Raw genomic sequence first — 26,661 nt, forward strand, 5'->3', positions numbered from 1 at the left:
GTGAAAAAACCTTATCGCCTAAGTTTCGCTGACTGCAGCGACACCCTCCATCCTGTTGGGGTCAGTGGGTTCATACGCATTCCTAAACAAGGAGAGAAAGTATGAAGCCCAACACATATCGTAAATCAGTTAAATGTTATGTTACTCCACATGTGGTAAAGCTGGAGGGGGAAAGGTGACACCAGGAGAAGCATGTCAGGGGTGACACAGCCAGAGAGGGGGCTGCATCGCAACAGAGCTAGGATACATACAGGTTAACTAATATATGATGAAAATCAATACTAAAAACAGTTACACTCAGTAGTTATTAGTTAGTTAGTTCTGTTGATATTAAAGGAGATTATTTTTAAGCCAACACGGACCAGATATCCTCCTAGACTCCTCCTAGTATCACCCCCCCCAAGATTTACTACATGTGGAGGTAGTGACATAGCAGTTAACTGGTTTAAACTATGTGTTTATGGTGCTATGCAGTATGTGTAGCTTCAGTGTGGAGGACACCAACTATTTTCTCTCACGTCAGGAATGCATACGAGTCTGCTGACCCCAACCAAAAGGATGGAGGGGGATTCTTCAGCCACATTCACAATATGTCTAAATTTAAATCTTTTTTCCTGTCTGGTTTAAATATTTTATCTGCCTCGGGTAAAAGTGATACTGGTTTCTCATCCAGTTATGATTATCAGTGACACTAATGTTCAAATTATGGGTCAAATGTAATGTTTTTATTTGGGAAAAAAAGCAATACACAATGAGGTGTGGGTGGGCACAGGTTGGTGTATAATGCAGGAAACTGTTGTTGCTTATTTTGTGTGTTAATGTCTCAATGGAAACCATCCATCTTACCCAGTAACTCTTTTATCTCAACACTGTAGGTGATTAAATACAAACAAACATGAGGCTTATGAAGCTCATATGAAACTCTCTCATTCACCTGTTCACACATACTCTCAACTGACCATCGGGAGCAATGAACTGTTTACACAGCAGACATTTCGGCGTCTAATAGCAGGAAACTCACAGGTGTATTAATGATAGCTGCATTCCATTTAGGGGAGGTCCTGGTATTGTGCATGCTGGTTTCAATGTCACTGCTACTGGGACACTGAATGGAACTGAGTCATCGTTACTATAATTAAGTCCACCTGTGTTTTTCTGGCTTTGACAAGTCAAAATGTCTGCAGTGCAACGAGTCCATTTGGGGTTCAGCATCTTGTCCACACAGAGACGTGAACAGCTGACAACCTCAATGCTGAGCCGCTGCCACCCCACAGTTTTTCCATTGTTTTTTATTTAATCGTTAAGGAGGTTTAATGTCACATTTTCAAGCAGAAACCTCTGTAAGGTGCTCAGAAAAAGAATTTAATTAGAGCAACTTCTATATATTTCCATGATAATGGGATAACTCAGTGGTTCACAAACTTATTCTGCTGTGTCAATAAAAGTTCACCACCCCCACCACCCCAATTTTTCTCCATCCTTACAAAGGATAGGGTAGAAAACTAATGCAAAAGGATCCAAGTTGAACTTTAGTGAGATAAAGGTAAACATGATAGCATCAGTAAGCACTTGATTATTTTCCCTACAAATTAATATTCCTTCAACTTAGTTTCACTATATGTTTCCGTCTCTCATCCACGCTCCCCCTGCACCGGTTCTACGCCCCACCAGGGGGGAGCGCCCCACAGTTTGACACTCACTGGGCAACAAGGTTGATGAAGATTGTGTGATGTGCTCAAAAGTGGACCATGTGGTGAGATTGTTTTTATATTTGTAAGGTGAAGGATGAACTAACTACCTAACTTATTTTAGATACATTTGGGAAATTTCCATTTTCTCTCATCAATTTAATTTCATTACCTTGAAAGATACAAATAGAAGGAAACTGTATTTAAGCCAATGTGGACGAGAAGTCATTTAAAGTGATCAGAGAAAATTAAAAAATTTACGTAATTGAATGTGACAACTGGGCAATTCAGTTTGCTGAGGAAGATTGTGCGAACATGTGGGTTACAATATGTATCCTGGTTTTTAAAGGTCCAGTCCGTAGGATTTTGTGGCATCTAGCAGTGTAGTTGCAGATTGCAACTCCCTCGTGTCACCCTCCATTTCCTGCCGCGGGGTAGAAACTACAGTGGCCGCAAAACGCAACATGGTGGTTCAACATGGCCGCCTCCAAGGAAGGCGACCCAACTGCGTCTGCAGATAGAGACGGCTCATTGGTAACAAAAACATAAGGATTCTTATTTTCAGGTGATTACACACTAATGAAAACATACTTCTACCAATATATTCTCATATGATCACATCGGGGGGTTTTTTTTAGAGTTTTTGAAGGTCAAGAATGAATTTTCAATCTCAACTGATGCAAATATGTTATGAACTCTGGGAAATGTCCCTCAAATCAAATGTGCACCACAAACACTTCTGTGCATCTGCAGATATAACCAATCTGAATCACCTTCCTAGAGCACAAACAATGCATTTTAGTCCAACAGCATTTCATACTAACAGAGTGGCCAAGCAATGCCAAACACCTCATAGACACTTTATTCCAAAGAGCAACCAGCACAAGTGGATTTAGGACATATTTCCATAGTATACACGACGGGTTGTCTTTATCATTTGTGTTGATAATTCACGACAAATGACAAAAAAAAAAAAAAAAAAACCCAATGGAGGATGAAGACAAAATGTTCCAGCACACAGTTCACGTGAGCACAAAGAGTGGACGAGCTCATTCCTCCCGGTTGTAGGGGTCCATGTATTTCACATGCACCCTGGCATGCCTTGTGTGTGCTGCAAGCCTCGGAGTGCCCCACCCCCCTGTACATATAGAACATGCCCCGGTGTCCTCCTATAAAGGCTTTACGTCGTGAACAGAGTGTGCGATTCATCCCAACACAGACTGAACCGGTCCCCCCAAAAAACCCCAACCCAGAACCCCAGTGCAGCTGTAGGTAAGCACTTTCAACTACTACTACTACTTTTTAAATTATTTTTTTTTACCTTAAATGAAGAAGCGTTTGCAGCGGGGGTTGCCACAGTTAAAGCTCCGGTTTAAAAAACCAGAAAAGTGCCCGATTGTCTCTGTAGTATGTGTTCATGTGGCTTCTTTGTCAGTTTTCTTTTCTTATTTAAAACTTGCATTAAATGCATTTTGAGATTGGCCACGTGTTCATAAATGCAGAATATTGTTAATTTCTTTTTTTTTTTTTTTGTACTTTTAAGCATGAATGTTTGTTTGGCTGGTTTTGATGATTGGTTGTTTGGAGAGATATTTTAGGTGTTGCTGAGGTTTGAAAACTAACTAGATGAGTAAATAATTGGGAATAAGGTGTCGGCTTTTGTTGGTGGACTGTAATTATCGCATTTTAAAGAGAAATTCCCTTCAAATGATGATATGCGTTTAAGAGGTTTGCCATTCACCAGTTGAATAATTGGATTAATAGAGATTCTCAAATGCAAACATTATAGCCTATGACTTGAGCTTATTTTGTCATATTGTGCATCTTATTGGGACCAATTGAAGATTTGCATTGTACTTTTCATGAACATGTTGTCCTTACGCCCACTGATGAAACAGGATTTTATTTAATTAATTTGGCATGGTGGCTGTTTATTTGGTATTAATACTGTTCAATTTTCATGTGTAATCTCCAGAATTTGGTCGTTAATGAAGGTTTTTGTAGTGAAAATTGCAAGAATGAGCTGAACTTGTGGGGGGGAAGAAAAGGCTTATGTCTTGTTGCTTTTTGCATCTTTAAAATCCTGCAAATGTTGACCTGTCTTAAAATGCTTTATTTGCATTCAGTTTGTCTGCAGTGTGACCTTTGTGCAGAGTGCGTGTGGGGATGGTATATCATCTGTACATTTTGTACCCTGGCAGTGTTGTACCCTCTCCTTCAATGGTGTTTTCTTGGAAGCGCAGCCAGTTTGAGCTTGACAGTGACAAGATAAAACTGAATGTAGATTAATTTTTGGTTTTTAATTTGATTTGGACAAAGATTTTTGCTATTTTACTTATTTAAATTGCTTTTTTTAAAAAAAAAATGTATTGTAATTTATTTGCTTGTACTGTTTGGTCATCTGCATATCAGATCAGGCTGGATTGGTGTCTGGACCTTTTGGGTCGCTTTCTCTCCTTGATTAGATTTACATTCATGTGTCAAGCTCTCAGTGGGTGACTTCTTAACAGTTGGTGGTTGGTAGCAGTTTAACTTAATGCTAACTAACAAGTCTGAGAACTGACAAATTTTGCAATCAGTCACTCTCCCCAAATTCAACTATTTTTGTTTTTGTTTCTGTTGGTCGGCCATGTTGGTGTCTTCATAGCTGGGGCCCAAAATGGAGGCTGTGTCTTGTGTTTCATTGTCATGTACACCTTGACTGCATGGGCCACCAATGGAAAAATGATTTTGTATGAACCTTTTGACCTTCCCCCTAATTGTCCCTTAACTCGCTAGAAGAAAAGCAGTTTGTTCCCTTCATTGTACACCGAATACCTGTATGTGCTCGGTCCACTGAAGCTTGTAACCAAGTTGCCTTTTTACATGACACCGTAATGAAAACATATCTCTCTTTAGAACTGAAACATCAAAGTAAATCAAAAGAATATTAAAACTATTTTGATAATTGATTAAAGGTCCAGTGTGCGACAATTCGGAGGATCTATTGGCAGAAATAGAATATATTAATCACAGGTATGTTTCCATTAGTGTATCATCACCTGAAAATAATAATCATTGTATTTTTGTTACCTTAAACTGAACTGTAATGAGTGTACAGAGGGAGGGAGTCCTTCTTTTACGGAGTCCGCCATCCTTCTACCCAAAACAGACAAATGAAACACTTGCTCTTGACTGAGCCTTTCGCATTTTTTGTGAGCTATGCGGCCACCGTAGTTTCCCTTATACACTAGTTTGAGTCAAGGGGTTTCAGTTAGCTGCAGTATGCAATCTCACCACTAGATGCGCTGAATACTACACACTACTACACACTGGACATTAAATTGCAGAGGATGTGGGTGTCAACAGTGTTTAACAACACAATGTCTTTTTGCAATGATGGAATTTTTTTTAACATTTCATTTTTAAAGGCATGAATAGGCTTCTGCTCAGTTACAGCATCACATCACATAATCCTGAGTGTACAGCACAGCAAAACCACCCTGCTGACACAGAGCAATCATGGTAACAGTCGTGTACATGCCATCGTCATGAATGTGGAGGATGGCCAGACAGTGGCGTGGGGCGATTGCACAACTAGACAGTCAGATGGATGATGATGATGATGATGATGTAATCCTGAGCTGCTGTTGCGTGAAAGGAGAGCTTGACTTGGTCGATAGCTCTGCAGCAGCAGCTGATGCCTCAGTCTTTCACACAACTATTGTCCACGCTCTCTCGCAGGAGATCCCCAGCTGTAGGCGGAGGGGAGTAAAGTGACATGAGAAGGCGGGACCAAGAGGAGGCAAGGAGCGCTGATGATATTTCATTGGCTGGTTTGGATTAAGTACACCATGTTCCCAAATGTTAGGGACCTGGTCCATGTGTGACTCTAATGCTGATTGACATCCTTCAGGGGTTGTTTTTTATTTATTTTTGTGGGAGAGATTTAATTAATTCAGGCCTAACACTCTTTGTGTTTCCATAGCCTCTCCCTGATGGAAAAGGTAACACATTTCTTTGCCATTACAGGCTTATGTTACTGAAAATTAAAAAAGCCTTTTCATTTAGATAAGTATTTGTCCTAGATTTGTAGGCATACAATCCACATGGTGTGTGTCAGCATTGCCTACTACACAGTCATTCATTGAGTCTGTACACAGCTGGTATTTTAAAATGTGGTCACGTGTTACGCAAATGAGGAAACGCCCTCTTGTTTTCACAACATGCCTCAGATAAACCTGAATAGCTTGCAAGAAATTTACCTGGGCTCCTGCTGAAGCATGTAGTGAACCACTCCTACACACTGACTCAGCTGTTGGTAATGGTTTTCTGCATTCAGACTGGTGACTATTGATTCTTGTCCCCTATACTCGTGAAGATTAAGATTATCTTGGCGTGATATGCTGCAAATATTTGAGACATTAGTTTCAGTCCCTGTTAGAGGCTGAACACAGTTACCAAGTTCCCAATATTTCCATACTGCGTATTGAAGATTATTGCAATGGTGACTCAATATTTTTTACGTTTAGATAATAAATAACAACAATAACAGTTAATCCTGTTAGTCAGAAATGGAATATACAAGTTGGATACTTGAGTGATGCCCAGTATGGCTGAACACATAAAAATGGTAAACTATGAAAGGCGATGACAGAAAATCCAAAGTGAATAATACTATTTAGTTTTGCACTTCCATATAGTTGAACAGCCTTTAAAAATATTTTTAAAATTGAAGCAGCAGAGGGTAACCTGTCTTTTACTTTTAGTCCCTAGTAATGGTCAAGCTCTAAAAACACTGGATCCTACGTACCCCATCAATTCTTCTAAAACTCCATTTAGAGCTAAAGAGGATATTTATAAAACTTTTCAAAGGTTAAACTAAAAGTTTACAGCAGGTTAAACCTGAGCTGACTTGCAGTGTGTATGCAGTCGGCTAACTGGCAAACAAAGAAGATCGAACAGGAAAAAGTACCATTTTAAATAAAAGGTATTGTGTTTTGCAACAATATGTCCTTATTCAGACATTTGTCTAATAATTTGGAGCTGAATGTTTGAGTTTGAGCCACATTCTTGTGGTATTTGTTCAAGGTGTGACTTGTATCTGCTTATGTATATCAAACTGTTCACTGGAAGAAAGCCCAAATATCCCGATGCCACCCTGTTTTTGATGGTGTATTTCAGTTGCAACACTCGAACAAAGAACAGGTGCAGTAGATTTTAGTCTACTCTAAAAACTCTCATTGCATGAAGTAAACATTGGTGTGTCTCAGTCATTCAAAGGTCCCTGGAGAGTAACTGCAGCCCTTTGTTCATTTAAATGGAAACAGATTATATAACAGACAACAATAAGAGCAATTAAAACACAACTAAAATAGCTCCTTATTAAAAAGAGGAACTCTCTTGTCCCGTGTTTCTAATTTTAATGTTTGTCAGGTTCATGATGGACGTGCCTGAGGTCTGTGACATTTAATTTCTGCTCCATCTTCAGATTAAATGGACACTTAGGCTGTTTATGTAATCCGACACTTTAACATGCATGCTGCTTTAAGAACGCATTGTCACGCCGTACTGTTTTTGTTTTACCTTGAGTTGACTAATTGAGCTAATCACATCCGACAATTCACAAAGGGTTTTTCTTGTTTTGGAAGGGGTGTGTTTGGGAAAGGCGACCCACTGAGAGTAATGCATTTCGACAGCGGTGATGTGTTCAAGAGTGGGTGTGTGTGTTGCATGCGATCCCGCAGATCTGGTTGGGTGAGAGCGGGGCTGTATAAAAAGGCGGAGCGCAGCGCAGAAGCTCTCTCAGTAGTTCAAGTTCATCACTCTGTTTGCCATCTGTTTAAGATTTTCAGTGTGGCTGGGAAGTAGAGGGTCCCAGCTCAGTTTTTTTTTTTTTTTTTCCTTGCCTCTGGAAGGTGAGGAATCACAAGCTATTGGTTTTCACGAATTAGACCGACTTGTCAGACCAGGAGCAACTTTTTAAAAAGCTGGGATTACTTTCCTCGTAAGGGGTGTAACTCTAACCAGGTTGGCACATTAATGCTTCATATGTGTTTTTTACCTGCTCCACAATCCTCCTCCTTCCACCTTCCCTGGAACCTTGATCCCAAATGCAGTGGTCAATCCCAGCTGAAAGTGATTTCCCTGGTTGTTTATGGCTGTGTATATCTTGTAATGCACAACCTTTTCTGCTTCTAGTCTTTCTGGGATGCCTTTTGAGATGACCCTTTTCCCATCCTTGCGCCAGTAGAGACAATCTAGTTTGTATAGTATGAAGATCTTAACTTTTGGCTTTAACTATTTGTTCTTAAGGCATGGTTGGATGGACATCCTCCCTGTGCTTTTTTTTTCTTTTTTGGTGTTCTTTGTCAACAATTATGTCCCATTTATATGAAACGCCACGTTCTTAATCAATTACACATGGGATTGTCCATGCGTGAATGAATGAAATTGTTCTTTTTCTCTGCTGTGTCAGTTTATGACGCAGCATGAATAGATGCTCTGTTGCTTTGGTTCAGATGTTTGGTTAAAAAATAATTTAATAACGGAGAGATTTTGGAGGCATTCAAGGTGGAAATGGTGCCAAATGGGTCAGATCTAAAATAAATCCACATGTGAAACATCTGATATAGGCACTTATATGTTGGGTTTCTCTGCATGGGGTTCATATTGGATCTGCACACAAGTTTCGTGCCATGGCTGCAGGCGAGAGATGTTCCTTCCTCATGCATTGATCAGATGGTTTTGGTTTATTTGCAAACCAACTGCAATGTTCTCTTCCTCTTTTGACAGCAATACTTTTTCAAAACCTCACTGACATTTGACAGGCAAAGTCAGTTGTATCTAACTGACTTCTGGCTGGATTCATCTCCCTCAAGACAGAACTAGAAATACTACTTTTACTTTTTCATATTTTTCACATGTTTTGGAGCTGCAACTCCCGGTCACTTCTGGTGGATATTTTAGTTTGTAACCGTAAATCTATGTTAACTTTATCCTTGGTTAGTGTTTTACTGTCAAACTGTTGCGCAGTTACTAAGTGAATTCTCCTTCTTTTTGATGCAGGTCTTGAGAGCCACCCCAGCTCTTCCCTCTGTTTAGACCCACCTCACACCACATCAACAGACATGATCATCAGACTGGGCAGGCTGACACCTGGATACTTCCGCCTCCTCCAGGTATGTGCAGCTTCACCACACTTTACAAATGAACACTGAGCACTGATCAGTTTTGTATTTTATCAGTTTAACTCTATCCTTTGCGTATATCAGCATTAACACTGGTTCTAATCTGAACCGCTTTCAGAGAAGGGGCCCAGAGCTGTTCTGTGTACCACAATCCGCTTTCATTGCAAATATAATTAGGGGTGACACTAATCATTGTGATATCATTTCCTCGGTTTCTTTTGTTCCTCCCACTTATAATCCACTCATCGGTAGTGACCCTCCATATGTCGAGACTATACAGTCTTTGTCTGCATATTTACACTAATTTGGAAACAAAGGGTGTCCCCTCATATGGCTTTACACTGATTCAAAAGTTCAACAGACCAGAGAAAAGTGACTTGCTGGTACATGCGTTCTGACACATTGGTGCAACAGTACATTTTTCTTTGTTATTGTGTAGTTTTGGTGGGGGTTCTACTATCAAGGACTACATTTTTACAGTGGATTTAAATTTTGCATGCAAGAACAGATAGGTCTCTGGTTTGACTTGACAAAGATTTAAACTTATGGTAAAATGTATTCTGTAAGCCATTAAATATAGGAAAAATGTTTGCTAAAGTTCTGCAAAAAAGTGAGAATGGTAAAGTGTTTCTGGCACACTTCGATTTGTTTCCTTGTTTACCGCAATATACATAAAATAAAACCATAATCAAAGTGCTCAAAAATGCCTTTTTTAAATAGTGTACAAACCTACCATTGGCTCTAAACACACTAGTCAAATATAATCAAAACACGAATGTAGTCTGTGTGTAGCATGTATACTTTCTTTAAATGAAGGGGGTATTCTGGAGTATGAGCCGCCATCTCAGATGTCTGAGCCTTGACATTCCTGTCTCACTGCTCCAGGCCCTAAATGGGTCATAGAGGGCAAGGAGAAGCTGTACATTTAGAAACCACAAACACCAGGCACGACCTAATGTGGGCACTCATTCTATGCAATACAAGCTGTCTGATTCTGGGTGCACCTTTTTTATACTCTTTGTGCACAGAACATTGTGTTCCCCTTTTACTAAAGTCCCCTCCTAAATGTTTAATAACTGTTCTTGCCAAATGTTTGGTCACATGGCAGAGGCCTGTGGTACTAAAAATGCAGACAGATGTTACAGGTTTTAAGGAGAGAAGCCTCTTGGGACAAAATATTTGGGGAATGTTTGCTGAAACTTGTCCTGAATAGCTCAGTGTTTCCACTGACTGCTGACCTCCGACCTTTGTCCTATTTGCTTTTTTTGTCTCTGCAGAGGCAAGTTGCGGGTGAGGTGCAGACGCAGCCTCAAGACCGTGCGGTCAACCAGATAGCCATGATGCTGGCCATCATGGGCCTGAGTTTGTCCTACTACAGTGCCAAACAGATGACGGAGAAGGTCCAGGTCCAGCCTGGGCCCTGAAGAGATTCGACTACTCTGATCATGGAGATAATGGATGAGCCAATGAGATGTGAAGGAGGTGGAGGCAGGGGGCAGAAGCAGAGACACGACGTTGTCTTCCAGGACCACACTTTTCTCACCTCAGTCATATTCACACTCAGACACCGAATCTGCGCAGAGATTTCATAGCTTCTGCTGCACGGCTGTGTTCTGTACTTTTTGTTGTCTGGACCTTGAGGGGGTTTTTGGGGATGGCTCACTTGGGGGTCATGGATAGGGCTGGTTTTACAGACCGGTTTGGGTGGGTGATCAAAAAAAGCTGACTGCCAACTGGGTCTGCCAATTAGTTGTTACAAAGGTACATTCTTGCAAGATGCTGTCAATACTGTTCTAAGCTAGAAAAACGGGGGGGAGAACCTTCTTTAAATAACTGTGAATTTTGCTCCAAGCTTGTCCAAATGGGGGGTAAATAGTTTGAGCAGTAATGCATTTTAAGGGATGCCTGACTGCAATTGAGATGTACTTTGTAATGAAGTGATGGCAGGCCCAGGACATAGTTCAAGGGGGATGAAAAGTTAGTTTAACCCTCCTAGGTTTTCTTTATTTTCTTTTTTCTTTTGTTCCCTCACGAGAGAAACGTGCAGAGCTTTGCAAACAGATCAGTAGCTGTATTCACAAACTGTCAGTATATTTACCTGTGAAATATTTCAGGAGGCAGAGATTCTGTGAATAATTGCACACTAGTGCAGAAATGATTTCAGATGCAATAGATCTGCAAAGGGACTACTCACTACCTATTTTTAATGGTGTTTTTGTTTTTTCTTTTGTGAGTTCACTGTTTTAACAAATCTATGAAGTCCTGTTAATAAGATGTGACTACCTTTATAAGCACCCTGGTTAAGAACCCTTCCTGCAGTATCTACTACATGTCAATGCAAACATTTAACTTTACTCAACATTGCATGGGTGTGCAGACTTTTAATCAAATCACAATTCATGAGTCTGTCTTGTTTTTATTGATAAATGAATGTATTACTTTATTTTGTAATGATTTAATAAAGCTGTGAATATTTTGAATAATATGAACAGTGGATGTTTTAGTGATTACATTTTAAAATACTGCAATATAATTCCTTTTGATCAAAAACTTTATCCACAAATTGAAACCGTTGCTGAGTTGAGTATGAGTAGTGTATTTGGCACTGGAAGCTGCAGAGTATTTCCTGCCCCAGAAAATCTGTGGTGTCATCTGCACACGCCAGGAAGTGGTCGGTCTGATGCACACGTTACGTGTGGTAGCACTTTAATTCCCTTTAATTGTGTGTGTGCCCTCTGCACACACAAGCCCGAATTTATAGTGATTTTTACGAAAACGTGGTAGTGTAAGATGGTCGTGTTTGAGGATGAGAGAAGGAATCCCATGCAATAAAGGCATTCGATCATAAATGTCTTCTGATGGGCAGTAGGTATGTGAGGAATGAACATTAAGGTCTAAGAACATGTTCAGCAACTCTTTTAGCTCCAGGTAGACCCTGAATGTCAAGTTTTCTGTTGACTTCTATACTGTGTTACTATGGGGCGTGTGTTCAAAGGGACAACCGATAGAGTTCTGATTTTAAGTTCTAAAACTCCAGACAAATGGGATGATGGAAGAGGGCAGGGATGAGTTCGGTTGGCTAGCTTGTGTATATGCCTTAATGCAATGTCTCTTTCTGGCGAGGTCTGTCTGATCATTAAATAGCAGCCATTTTTGTCACTTGAAGACACATGAATGCTCCATGAATCTACATGGAGCATGCTTCATGTTTTGTAGACTTCTATTCCCTCAATAACACTGGGTACATCAGTAAGTGTGAGACAACGTGACAAAAACTGATGTCTTGATGTTTCCACTCTTGATTCCCATGTTCCTCCCCTGCTACACAAACAGGTTTGAGGCAGATTGGTTACTACTTTTCTGCATGTCCTCCCTTTCTCAAACTGGGCGTGTAGTTTAGAAAGTGCGCATGCCTGCTCACTGTCTGATGTGATGCCCTGTGACAGGCTGAGACCTCGTTGGGCGCCACGTGCCCCGCTGCCCACGCCACAAGCTCCTCCCCCCTCGCATATCACTGGGCAAAACACTTACTTTGCCTTCTCAGTGATGCTAGGCCCAGGACGTAACCCCTAAACGAAGGGCGCCCATTGGCTAACCGGTGATGCGTCACCAAAATCGGCCTGGTTTTCAGCCACAGAGACAAAAGGATGGGGATAAGGTCATTGGTGGGGAATGTGGGTGAGGAGGATCATTATTTGGGATGGGAGTGGGGGCTCCATTCCCTTTTTATTTTGTGTCAAGATTACACTCAGAGAGTTGGCCTTAACAGTGAAGTTGTGTAGATGAGCTGGATTTGTGGATGGTGAAGATGCCTCCAGGAGGTTTTTGTAAAAGAAAAGCTGATGCAGGAATTTGGAGCTGCAGGTGTGAACAAGAAACACAAACAGGAATGAAACTCATTCTCGGATGACTGACGCCTTTAATTTTCACACTCTCTCAGAAGAGCAATTATGAGAAATATTCTCAGTTTGTAAATCTAAATAGCAATGGGAGAGTTTGTTGCTCCTGAATGCGCATCCTGTGTGTTAAGTATATATTTTATTCTTGAAACGCTGTCTAATAATGAAGAAATATTGTTTTAGATATTTGAAATGATTCAGCTAAAAATTAAGCATACTCGCACTTTCAACAGACTGTAGAGGTTATAAAGTTGCTTTTTTTCTGTCAAAAAGTACTGTATGTATGTTCCCCTATTCATAGGGGATGAAGTGTTTGAGCCTCACACATGAACATATTTTATGTTTTGTTGCTGCTTTGTGTTCAATAAAGACAGAAATATATATTTTATATGTGTATTTTTATGAACTATTCTCATAAGTATACTGCTTAAAAATCATAAGTTGATAGTGACCTTCGCCATTATGTTCAGGGACAGGTTGAGAAATCTTGAGGCCCTCGGCTGTGAGCATTCAATGCCACGTCAAAAACAAACCATTCAAGTCCATGTGAGTGAGCTGCTACTGATTAATTGTGACAAAAGAAGGAGACTAAAGCCTTGTTTATGCCCATGCGAGACAATGAGCAAGAAGTCAGCAAGTGTTACCAGAAGAACAACATTATCCAACATGGCTACACTCGCTGCCCTATGGCTGCAAAGAATTTATCTGCTTATGGCTTTTAAAACAAAATTCTGAGTCAACGTAGAGGTGTCAGTAGGGGTGAGCCTGCTCGGCCAGTCTACCTTTAAACACGTCCAATTCGAAATGATAAGCTCAGCAAGAGCAGCTCACTCTTTCTCCCAAAAATTCAAGTGCCACGTCAACTTGTGGAGTCCTCAAGCTCAATGCACCCTACTGCCAGGGGACACTGCGTCGAGCATAAACCAAGCTTAACGGGTTTTATCTCCATGTTTCTCAAACCACAAAAGAACAAGTTAGATTGCGTCCACCTGACAACCTTACGGACGCATTAGACAAGCAATAGAAAACACAATGTGATTTTACATGTTCACCCAGCACCACTGGGTGCTAAATGCTAGCTGACCCACCTCAGCAGAAATCCTCCCAGAGAGGAGGGAGAAGTGATATATTTCTACATGTGGATAACGCTGCACGTTTTTGTACAGTCTCTCCTGGAAGACATTTGCACTCGGTTGTTTTTGGGAAAAGTGACCTTGAGAGAGTTCAAACCCTGGCTCATTTCACACCTCCACACAGCGTGTGTGAATGTCGGATTGTTTTCCTAAAGTTACAGAAATTTTCAGACACAGCCCCTCAAATTTCAACATTGGAAAGGTGTAAAGGGAGAAAGTAACACATCCCTGTATACTGTATATATAATATATGTAACATGATCCTGGTGGTTCTAGTGCAGAGACATATAATCAACTTGTAGTTTACGCACATGGCACCTAAAGCAGTATATTAGAATCATTAACACACACAAAGAATGTAAACCTCTACTGTTCCTTAGACATCCTCCCGACATTTATTAAACACACAAAATGTACGAGCACAAGCAGATCACAGTGCTGTTTATTTGCACAGACCACATCAGGTCACATCTCAGCATCCCTGTCAGAGTCAGGCTGAGGAGACGACAGGGTGCACGTGCCCGGCTGGAGCATGTGCTGGATGTAGGTTCACTTCGGGGAGGCCTCTGCCCGGGGAGCCGCTGTTGTGACTGGCGTCCAAACGTGCAGACTGCAAAGAACACAATGTCTCGCAGATCCCAGACACCCCCGCCCTGCAGCAAAATCTGCAGCATCCGCGTTTATCTGCTGCTACATTAAAGCTTAGAATCTTTAAAGAAATAGACTTTTATTTAGAAAATGCCAGTCTAATAAGTAAAAGTCTTCTTTTTACTAATTATAAAATTTGTCTTGTTTTTGAATCACTTTTACGGTCCATATGAAACCTACCAGGCCCAAAAAAGAAATAAGTAAAATGCAAAGTGCAATATAAACTAGCCTGATAATTGTAAAGTTGTAGTTTATAGGTTTGCTACAGCAGCTCTTCTATCTATATCTCAGCCCTTTAACCTGCCAGGTCAGTGATGTAGGCCGCCATGTTCTGTCTCTTAATCTCACTCTGATTTTTTTTCTATCTCCCTATGGCTCCATTTTCATTAGGATTTACTGAAAAGCGGCTTATCTCTGGACTTGAAGGCTGTTTGTTTCTCTGTTTATGGGCTCAAAGGTTTTCCCCCCAGTGGGTTTGTGATCATTTTGTGCTTTATGACTGTTGCTAGCTGATGTCATCCATTAGGCGAAAACAGAAAAGGGAAGTGTGCTGCCATTAATATGAGACAAAACTGTCCAATTATATTTTAATATGTGGATTTTACGTGCAAAACAATGTGCATGGTAAGAAACCACCATTGCTGCTTCACCACAGATATGAATAAAATTACTTTTAAACACATTGACATGAATATGTTCAATTATAAGACTTTAAGATTTACATTTTGTACAGATTCCAGTGACATTTTCTTAACTCTTTAAAAGGTTAGCCATGTATGTCAGTCAACTAGAAACTATGACTATATGACTAAACTAATGATGTTCCTGTCACCCTCAGTAGTGCTAATGAGCTAATATTAGCAACATGCTAAACTGAGATGGTTGCATTCGTCTTGTTTAAACCTTATTAACGTGGTCCATTTGTTTTTATCTTACAACCATCTACTCTGCACAACCTAAACTACCATCTGTTTATCTTTCTTCCTGCTACAAGGAAACACATGGAGGGAATCATTTGCAGAACCTGTTGCAAAACTTGGAATGGAAATCACTGGAGGAGGAAGCTGTGACTTGGTAAACCGCAGCTATTTGGCACTGTCACACAAGTTAGTGCCTGCACTGTCACGAAAAAAGATGAAGCAAGAATCTATTTTGTGTCCATATCACCTTTCATTTCGGAGCAGATGTTGAATGTTTTGAATATTGGACGTCATCCTTCAGCCTTGCCCGTAAGGGATCAAAAAGGGGAAGCATTAACTCCAAAAATAAAATGTTTTACACAATTAATAAAAAGAATATGGTTTTATCATTAAAGTCTTTTTCCAGTATGTAAAAGCAAGCATCTTAATAACTTTTTTTTCTCTTGAATCCAGTCTGGTAATGCATATTTTCTTAGAATAAGTCTCTCCTGGACAAACTTGTTGATAGGGTAAGACAGTTTCAGTAGTTTCCAATGTAATTCAGATAATTTTTCACACATTTAGCGGTTTTGAGTAAAATAGTTACATTAGTGAAAAAACATAAATCTATTTATTTTAACAAAAAGACTAAAAACTGTCCCAGTATTTTCTGCATTGATTTATACCTTTTACAACCACTCAATCTGAGTTCAGATCATTCTTTTAGCTAATAAAAGAGCCTGAGAATGTTGTTTCAACACCCAACATGGTTTTGATGGGCACATTGTTTTGCTGAGCCTCTGTATGAGACGAGCAGGGACAGTAAGCTGCTGGTTTCCTGTCTATATTGGTGCAAAATACCAGCGGCTGTGGGAGTCAGAGCGGAGAATAGTGGTTTGGGAATTATAGACTCTCCCTCAGTTTTTTAACTCTGAATGTTCTCATCATTGTTCGCCTCCTGTTATTTCTGTCATGAGAGGATTTAGAGATTGTTTTGAAATGCTCTGCCTGGACAAACTAGTTACATGAAATGTGTTTACACAGACACAGTTGTAAAGATTCATGCCTCGATCTGCTTGACATTTCAAATGTTGGTGTTCGAAGCAACATTATGCAACAAGGTTTTGGCGTCCCAAATCGTGCAATTCATGTGCATTTCTTATGTTTAAATCACTTTTGATAAAAAAATAGCAAGTCGACAACTTTGCCAACACAGCAAAACATCAAGCAAGTGCAAGACATAGCAAGCCAGCTAATATTACTTCCTTGTCCAACAGCAAGAAGACCAACTCACCGTCCATCTGTAGCCAACTAAAAAGCCAGTTCAAGATTTAGTCTCGTCCGGCTTGGTCACTTTCTTTTTCTCTTCTTAGCTTCCTCCGTCGTCTGGCTTTCTGTCCATCAGGAAACTCTGTAAATCACAAACAGTTGAGGCGGAACAGCCAGAGGATATAAGGTATAATAGCTGCATAGTGTGGCTTTAATGTATTCATTTGGACAAAAGTATTTGTGTGAGGGTTTTATGGAAGTTTACTGTAACTCTCATACTCTTTCTAATTCTGTTCAGTTTTGTCTCTCTTCCATTTTACTTTAACATCCACAGTGTTTACAGACTTTTTGCCTCATTCTCCACAGCAGTGCAGAACTCTGAATTAGCCCGGTTTGAAGATATCTGACATTGTCATTGTGAGGGACGGAGTGCCTTGTTGGGAATAGTTCACCTTTCCCAGCTCCATATCATTGTCAGGCCATGACATATATCACTGCGAAGGTATGCCTATGGGCCATGTTGACCTACTTTTCAGCAGTAAATAGGCTCTAATATAAGTTGTGATATGATACTGTACTCACTAGCACTCACGTACACGTGCGTACTGTTTTACCATCGTGTCCCTGTTGACCTCAGTTTTCTAAATACATTTTTGTTAAATTGAACAAAGGTTTTGCTTTATTTAAAAAAAAAAAAAGTGTTTTCAGTCAGTGAAACTGAACCAATTCATGTTTTTGAGGTCAGTGACTAAAATCTCTACAATCTTATCACTAGCACACATAACTTAAAAAGGTAGCACGTCCTCTGGGAATAGCACACAAAGGTATTTAAGGGCTCTTGCAAGTTGTTTTCTCAATCACTGATTAGTGACTGATTGAGACATTATTATCCTGATATTTAATTACATGAGTAATTGTGGCATCGGCTATAGATAACAACATTCCAAGAAACATTAGCTTTTTCCTTAATTGTTTGTTTCAGTCTGTGTCATGGATTCAGGGTGGGAGCTGCTCACAGTGTTCCACTACTGGCAATGTATTTGCCCTGTGGGAGCAATTATGAGTTAAATGTCTTGCTCGATGGCATTTAGGCAGCAGCTGCTGAGAGAGAGGAAGGTATTGCTCACTAATTCTCAGTCTCTGCCCAGATTTTTTCCCCACTAGGTCGAGGAATTTTAACTAGCAACTTAATATGTCCAAATAAGACATATCTAAGCTTTAAGTTACTTTGTGTAAAGAGTCATACATTCCTGTGCTTCTAAGTGCCGAGTGAGGGTAAACCAAGATGTATACTCTGTATTGAAAACACTACACTGCAACTAATGTATGATGTACCTGAGTCAAAATGTTGTTTACTCATACCTGCATCTATTTGGGCCTTTATATGGGGCTCGCATGCTAGAGTGTGTATTTAGAGTACATAGCAAATTCAAAACTAAGTTGTAACTTGGCTTACAATCAACAAATGCTGATCATGTTGATTGTGTCCAAATGAGACACCCACTGCTCTGTTTACTAGTATCTCTATCTACACCCTTCACCCCATTTCCTTTTCTGTCACTGCAGTATCTATAACTCATCAAGCACCTGATAAAGTTCCACTTACACTAGAAGCTTTTCCAGCGCTCCACACCCAAGACCTCTATAAAGAGAATGCAGAGTTGAATGATAGCTATTGCGATCTAATCCTCTCAGCTCATCCCCCCGTCCCCCTGGATCCCTCCATCTAATCTTCCCCTGGCAGCAGCCCCTTCTCTTCTTCACTGATACAACTCAGGTCACTGCAGGTTAATTTTGGAGGGAACGTTTGAAGACAGGTGTAGATGGATATCTGAGATACTCCGTTTTGGAAGGCACGTGGTGTTTCATATGGATGCTGATCGTAACCTTTGCAACTGCATCCAGCTGGAACCGGCAGAACCCTCAGCACCAGGAAATTTATAACCATGCTGCACGTTTGTAAACTTTGTTCTGGGCAAAAGTGGCTCCTGGTTGGGTATTATGGTTAAAGCTTTAGGATTGGTGAGGATGAGAGGAATCAGTTGTATGTGCTCTATTATTGCAGAAACAGTTAATGCTATAAAGTAGGACAGTCTTTTGGCTCTGTTATGTAACATGATTCACTGCTCTGTCATGTACACTTCCCATGTTCGCTTGCTCACATGTGACACGCATGGTCATTCACACAAGCACAGATGACAGAGCATGCTCATGTCTGTATTAACAAACACATGCACCAAGACCGTGTGCTACATTGTAGTGTACTACATCTCTGATCGTCTTTGTTGTTGTGCTGTTACTGAGCGTGCTCAGTGTGGTTTTATTAAGGTACACTGCTCTAGGGTTTTAAGAAAGTCAGCTGTGAGAGAGTCAAAGTCAACATCACAAGATCTGTGTTGTATATACAGTCTGAAGTCTGAGTTCATACTTGATTCCTTTTTTATAACCTTTTATGAACAGCAGATGAGTGGCACTGCTCTGACCAAAACCAAAACCCCACCATGGTAACTTTGGAAAGTTACTTATTTTTTCTTCTTTTGTGATCTGTGTGTATGAAGCCACAAGTTTTTAATATGAGGTTTTTATCTGCTTGAAATCTGAGTCTATCACATCAACATCCCAGTTTTAAACTCTTCTCTGTGTGCCTGAATGTGTGTTTTCTTCTTGGTTGTGAACTTTAAATTCCTGTTGAGTGAAACAACAGGCCCGCTGTTGGGGAACTGCCTCCAGCAGTAAAAACCTGCTCGTAACCGCTTCACAGCCAGTTTGAACAGGCTATATCCTAAAAAAAAAATGCATAGAAGAGCACACAACCACATATACAGTTTAACGAAGGGGTTCGGATTTTAAAAAGAGCTCCTTAGCGTCCTCAGGGTATCGTGTGACTATAATTATACAAACTAGTGCACATGCAACCACACAAACACACAAACGCACAAGTACAGTAAATGTGCATTATTTCTCTCTATTATTCAACAAGCTGCTCTCATAAGGATCTCTGCTTACCTGTAAACCCATGTGACCCCTGATTCTCCCCACCAAAATAACCCACCTGTGATCATGTTGCTAAAATGTTCCAGATACCAGTACTATATTGAAACAGCAGAACTATCCTGGCATGTAGAGACTGACACCATACTGCTGCTCTCTGATATGGTCATTATTCCTGGAAAGCAAGGGAGGCCCTTTTCTTCTTCATTATTTACAGTCATCACTGAGAGCTTTGGTATCACAACAAGTGAGAGTTCTTGTGAGGCTGTACTTGGACAGCTAAATGCTAACGTCAGCAGGCTAACATTCTTACAATGACCTACACACATACATTTGATATTCAGTCATATTACAGTTAATGCAGTTTTAATTGGCAAATGAAAGGAATCTAGGCCCTCCAGGATTTTGGGGGAAATTGTTGTGGCCTTTAAAACATTGCGATGCATGTTGCAAGTTTTTTAGGCAATCTTTGCAATGACACAAGTTGATGTAATTTTTTGCTTTAAAAATGAAAGGCACCTTGTTATAGTGACAATAAAACCATTAGTAGTTTGAAAACTAATGGCTAGAACAAAATTGAAAGTTTCACGCTTCCTGGGAAATGGTTTAATTTGCATAAATTGTTGCAATCGCAAAATTGCAACTTCCTGGAGGGATTGGGAATCCAGTGGCTCCATCAACATTATGAAATCAAACCAAAATATATGGTAGGCTTTGGAAAATGGCATGTTTACACGATTTACATTCATGGTCTCTAACAGGAAAAGTGAAAGTCCCACTGCGCACCTCTTTTACAGCATGTGAAATGTCAGTGAGTTCAACATACAACAACAGCTGTATATATTTATCTCACCATCAGGGCTTGTCAAGTGTTCACCTGCCGTGGCCTGGGACCCTCCCACACTCAACGTGGTTCTTATGATAACTTTAGGTATATGTTATCAATATTATTATAGTGAAAAAGTAGAAACAAATGTATATCAAATGTATATTTTCTACTTTATAATATCAAGTTTATCTTTATGGGATGATAATATTACATGTTGAAACAACTTTTGAGCACAACAGGTGTGCTTGAGTTGATTTGAACTGGTCAGTTGAGTTTCTCAGTTCGCTGCTGTTCAAAGGGAGATTTAATCATCTGCCTCAGACCTGAGTGTCTATAGTCAGCCGCTGGAATGCTTCACTGTTTACTGGGGAGATCAATCTTTCGTCATGGCCTGTTTTGAAAGGATAACCTGTGTGTGAAGAGAAGTTTGTGTATTCAAAAACAACTCAGAGGTCAGGACTTAAGGAACTCTGTAAACCTCATAACAAAGACTTGAGTGATGCTGGTGGATGGACTGTGTTGATCTAGTGCTCCACAGAAACCGGAGTAATGTGTGCATGGAACAATACATGAAATAGGAGCTTTGGTCATCAGTGCGTATTTGCGTATCATGGCTAACTACAAAAGGATATGAACTCTCTAAAATGAGCAGTATTTAGTAAGAAGAGAATGAAAAGTGTATGTGCATTGTCTTGAGAAATGTCCTTTTCTTACTTAAACTACATGCATATTATAGTACATGATGAGATTACCACAGCAAACTGGGAGTACGAATAACCTTGAAAGTTCTTATGTAAAACCAGAGTCTGATGCCAAGATGCTGAACATAGTAAAATCCTGTTTTGAAAGGTAAGCGGAGCTGAGAATGGGCATTTCATTGTGCGTTACATAACAGCTGGCACAACAGGAAGCGCCAGTGCCCAAACCAACACGCCTGCAGGGCCTCGTAAAACATGAGAAGAACATAGACGGATGTGTGGTGTGTGCTAGTAGAGATGTTTATGCACTGTGCACTGCATTACATTACTCAACAGCATGCTTTTAAACATGCATGTGTACACAAAGAGACAAATAAACACATGCATGACCTGTGATCTTCAATGGGAAGTTAGTAATAATCAGATATTTTTCAGAAGTCATGTGTCCATTATTCCTTTTATGGTTAACTTTATCCATCACAGTTAAGGTGATCTACACACAATGAGCAAATATTGGATGTGTGGATTGAATTGAATTGAATCAGTTTATGGAGCAAAAATAGAGAGTGGCACTATTCTCTGTTGTTTAAACTGATGCAGATCACCACACGTAACCATGTGATATAGGACATTTACATTTAGGCCTTGGCTTTATTTGCATAAACAAACTGCACCTGGTCCAACTTTCACCTGACTCATTTTTAAGGATAAATATTTGGTGGTTTAACATTGATTACCACCTAAATCCTGATCCCACAGAGGCGAATATTTCTCAATACATCACTTATTTATTGACATCCACTGTATGGATCAAATAATTGTGTGATAGAACGACAGTAGTTCCTAACCTGCGGAAGGAAAAGTAGTCTAAGAGATCAAAACATGATTAATAGGACATAAAATACTTTACTGACTGATTTCTTTTGGAATACTCATAGATATATTCAGCCTGTGAGTAAGCAATCAAGCATTCTCATGTCTGTCCATTAAATACAAAGTTACATCCAGTTAACCTAACTTAGCCTGAAGACTGGAGACAGGGGGTCTCCAGCTAACCTGGCTCCTCCTACCAGCACATTTGACTAAAGCTGAGTAATTAACACCCTATATCTTGTTTGTTGAAGTTGTTTTACAGGGGGTGCATATATGCATATGTGCATATCTTGGCCTGCTGCCAAGTTACCTTTGGACAGAGTAAGGCTGTTTTTGTTAAATATGAAGCTAGAGTTACCTTCAGACAGAGCCAGGCTAGCTGTTTCCCCCTGTTTCCAGTCTTTATGCTACGCTGAAAATGTCAAACTATTGCTGAACTGAACATCAGGCACTGCGGGCCAAGCAGCTACCCTACAGTCTGACCTAATGACCCACATACGGCAACAAACTGATCAGTTTATGTCTGAAGGTGAATGTCAGTTGTTTTTAACAACCGGTGTGAAGGATCTTCTTTTCTCTAAATTTTACCTGAAATTTTGAGTCACTCAGATTTTGTCATACAGAGATGCAGCCGAGTAAATAGAGCAAAGTTCAGCAGCATGTTAAACTCCTTTACTCATTCAACACATTTCATAGTGTGTTTGAAGACTATCAAGTTTTCATCTTCCCATGGCTCTGTCTTTACATTCAGGTCTATTTTGGGGTGGAAACATTCTGTCCGGTGATGGTTTACATATGCATCAGCTTTATAAAGTCCAGTCTCCCTCACGCCGGTGGAATTTCACCGTCCAATCCAAGTCGCCGCAGGAGGTTGAACAACGAGCATTACTCGGACGCCAGTGAGCTGAGAAGGACGAGCACAGATGCAAGTTGTTGCCTGCTGCAAAGGTCCTCGACTCCAAATTAGCATTTAGTGTGATGTTATGAAGGAGGACTGACCTCTGAGTGTTTATAGACATCCTGTTGCGCATGTAAACTTAACACTTAAGTACATTTATTCAAGCCCAATTTTGAGCTACTTAACTTGACTTTTTCCATTTTACTTGAACTTTATATTTCAGGAAAATATTGTAATCTTTACCCCACTATATTTATTTGACAGATAAAAGTTCTTGTTACTTTAGAGAGTAACATTTTAAACACCAAAACAAATGATGAGATAATAAAATAAGATACGATGCATTGCTTTCAAATTGCCCAATATAGAAGTTAAAATTAGCTTGAAACGCTTCTTGCCCATACTGTAAATGTATTGGTGGAAAGTAACTTAATTATAGTATTTGAGCTCACTTACTCAAGTGCTGTAATTAAATTTGTTAATTAGGTTTTTCTTTTCATTATAGTTGTACATTTTAGAGGGAAATATTGTACTTTTTTACTTCACTACATTTATTTAACAGTGTTAACTTTGCATATTAAAATTGTACATACAAGGATCAACTTAATTTCATCTTAAATCTAAAATGTAGTGCATTATTATAGATTAAACTACATAAAGTAGTTAAAATTAGCTCCAATTTACAAAATGCACACAGCATGCACATTCAAATATCAGTATTAATGACTAAATAATAAAATACATACTAACCATTTTTCTGCATAATGAGTACTTTTACTTTTTATACTTTAAAAGGACCAGTGTGTAGGGTTTAGTGGCATTTAGGGGTCCAAGCGTGTAAGAGAAACTACAGGGGGGCCGTAAAATCGTGAAAGGCCCCATAGTCAGTGTTCGGTTTGTCCATTCTGGGCTAATGTAGACGCATGGAGGTTCAACATGGCAGAGTCTGTGGAAGAGGAACTGCTCCCTATGTAGTTAAAAAAAAACGGTTCATTCTAAGCTAACAAAAACCAAACAATGTTATTTTCAGGTGATTAAACACTAATGAAAGCATATCTATAAATGTTATATTCCATTTCTGCCAATAGATCCTCCTAAATGATACACACTGGACCTTTAAGTCAGTTGTGCTAATCATACTTGTTACTGTACTTTTAGAATAATTTTGAATACAGGACTTGTTTGCTTCAAAGTATTTTTGCACTTTGTATCATTACTTTCACTTATACACTTCATCCACCACTGTGTAAATACATCAGTTAAATACTAATTCAGTAAAAACATACTTTTGTTTGCTACTGTATTGCTACTTTTACACAAGTAAAGGCTCTAAATACCGCTGATAACAGGTCTCCTTTGAGATTGTACTTTACAAAAAAAACAAAGTTTCCATGTATGATTCAGCATCTCGTGTGGATTCATTACTGCTGTTGTCAGCCAGATGATGGGCACCAGTACCACGCTCTGTTCAAACTTTTGTCTTCTTGACATTCAGGTGATAATGTACTGGTTGATCTAATGACATTCCTCTGGTTATATTCCTGGCTGCTGGTCTAGATTTAGTACCGGCCATGTGAGAGGTCAGGAAAGCCTATCATCCTCTCCCCTGCACATCGGGCTCCCTGCTGTGCTGGTGGGTGGTCAGCTTGTAGAAAAGAAACAAAATTGATTTGCTTCACACTTCCCTTTTCTCCACAGGATTACTAAACCAAATATCTTCATTATTTCTGTCCTGCACACTGATGGAAAACACAGCACGGCCGAACCTGCTCAAAAGCACACGGCTCATGTGCTTTTACCTTCTAAGAGATAATGCTGACGCTGCTCAGAGGAGGTCCAGCAGTTGTTGATCTCTCAGATGACTTTGAACAGGCCTGCATGTTGACACTGTGGTACGTGTATATGATAAACATGATGTGTAATGTATTTGTACACTGTGTTCTGTACATTCTGTTCCATAGCTCTCAAGTGCAACACTGATTGTGCCACTGTCACCCCCTAGTGGTCAAAGAAGGCGGGATGCTAGTGTAATAATGCAACACCAAAAGAGGATACATCACATGCATATAATGCACACACATATATGGACTTGGGCACCCACAGACATAAGCATGGACTTTCTCATTTGGTTCATATTCATTGTGGAAAGAAAGGGAGTATTTGTTAAGCTCCACATAGAAGAATCCTCCTTGGTTGTCATGAAATTAACCCCAGATTTGTTTTGGTTTTTGTCTCCCCAGGTGTCTTTAACAGTCATGCAGAGGAAGCATTGTGAACCACAGCCTGTAGGTCAATCACTTACAATCAAAACCATCCAGGGTGCTTAATGGGTCTCTTATTCCCATTATTCTTATTCTCATACCCAAAATAATACTAATAACTCTACAAACAGTTTTCTGATGTACATGTAATATCAAGACAAAGCGAGAGGTATTGACCCACATTCACAGAAACCTTTGGACTGGAACAATTCAAACAATGACACATCTTTGCTGGATACCTCAGACTTTAGACAGAATATAGTACAACTACGGCAATAAAAATGATATTTAGCTTCTAGGAATGTTCTCAACAATCACTGAATTTAAACCAAATCAAAATAAGTCAACATAATTCATTACTTTAACAACTACACATATATGTCCCATTTTTAAACTGCAATGAAGCCTATATGATCAGTGAAGCACTCAAAGCCTCTTGTTTCTTCGTTATAACCTTTAAATGTCTTTTAAAGAAGGTCTGTTTTCTATAATGGCACTTCAGTCCATAGTGCATTTGTTGCTATTAATCAGCTAAATTATGACAAACTTCCACCACTACTTAAATCAGGATTAGCAGATTGTTGCTTAATAATAAAATCATATTAATAATTACTGCACATTTGCAATATTAGAAATAATTGCTTCCTCAAAAACAGATGTTCAAGGACTCTTATGCCACCTGGTGGTAATCTAAGGCTATAACATGTTATAATGTATATGTAATATTTAGTATTTGCTTTTTTAAAATCTGGAAAACATCCAGTCAGTAATTAATAAGCAAATATAAGTAAAAAATAAAAGTTAAAATAAATAACTGAAACAGGATCCAGGATATGTGGAAGATTCACTATGAGATCTTTCACCACCGTCTGTAGGCTGAGCTATAGTGAAAGGTGAGATCACAATATGCAAATACACCAGTGCACTTTAGATACAGACCTAGTGAGAGCATACGTTCAGCTGGTTATTCTGGATATAATGTCTTATTTTTGTCAACTAACTTCATAAGCATATTCATTTAAACCCCTCACTGCCGGTTCATATTTGATCTATATGCCCTTTACTGCTTTTTGCACCTTTGGTTTAATGCAAAACTGCATTAAGTCACTTCAGTACTTGTACTCTGTGCAAATGACAATAAAGTTGAATCTAATTTAATCTAATGTGTAAACCCCTTCTGATTTTGAACTTATTAACTATTTCCAGATCCTTTCCTGTAAGACATAATGCTCTAAAACGTCACTCTCATGCATGTTTACTTTAGTAATAAAACATTCACTGGTATACATGTTCTATTATTTTACAGTTATATTATATAATCCTGTTTGTGTCTATAATAAGACTCATGTTGGTCATGAAAGAAGCTGTGCTGCCTCTATAACAATCCACTGCTTTGGTGTGGTGTG

The 26,661-nt window shown here is 39.5% G+C and overlaps 1 protein-coding gene across 5 annotated transcripts; it reads left to right on the top strand.

Annotated features, from left to right (window-relative positions):
• Positions 1 to 2,812: 2,812 nt before the first annotated feature.
• LOC127366642 (putative transmembrane protein ZNF593OS) lies at positions 2,813 to 13,142 on the top strand. Of its 5 annotated transcripts, none has more exons than XR_007885346.1 (3): positions 2,813 to 2,960; positions 8,736 to 8,848; positions 10,135 to 13,142. XR_007885346.1 is itself a non-coding variant. In XM_051405788.1 (3 exons), exons 1-3 carry the CDS (start codon positions 2,842 to 2,844, stop codon positions 10,279 to 10,281), a joined length of 375 nt encoding a protein of 124 aa, XP_051261748.1. In that variant the 5' UTR covers positions 2,827 to 2,841; the 3' UTR covers positions 10,282 to 13,142. The 5 variants fall into 5 exon arrangements, 1 of the variants encoding a protein (XP_051261748.1); XM_051405788.1 differs by having other exon boundaries at positions 2,827 to 2,956; XR_007885349.1 differs by lacking the exon at positions 2,813 to 2,960 and adding an exon at positions 7,463 to 7,585.
• Positions 13,143 to 26,661: the final 13,519 nt, after the last annotated feature.

This window comes from Dicentrarchus labrax, unplaced genomic scaffold, assembly GCF_905237075.1.
Source record: "Dicentrarchus labrax unplaced genomic scaffold, dlabrax2021, whole genome shotgun sequence".
Classification (NCBI taxonomy): Eukaryota; Metazoa; Chordata; class Actinopteri; family Moronidae; genus Dicentrarchus; species Dicentrarchus labrax.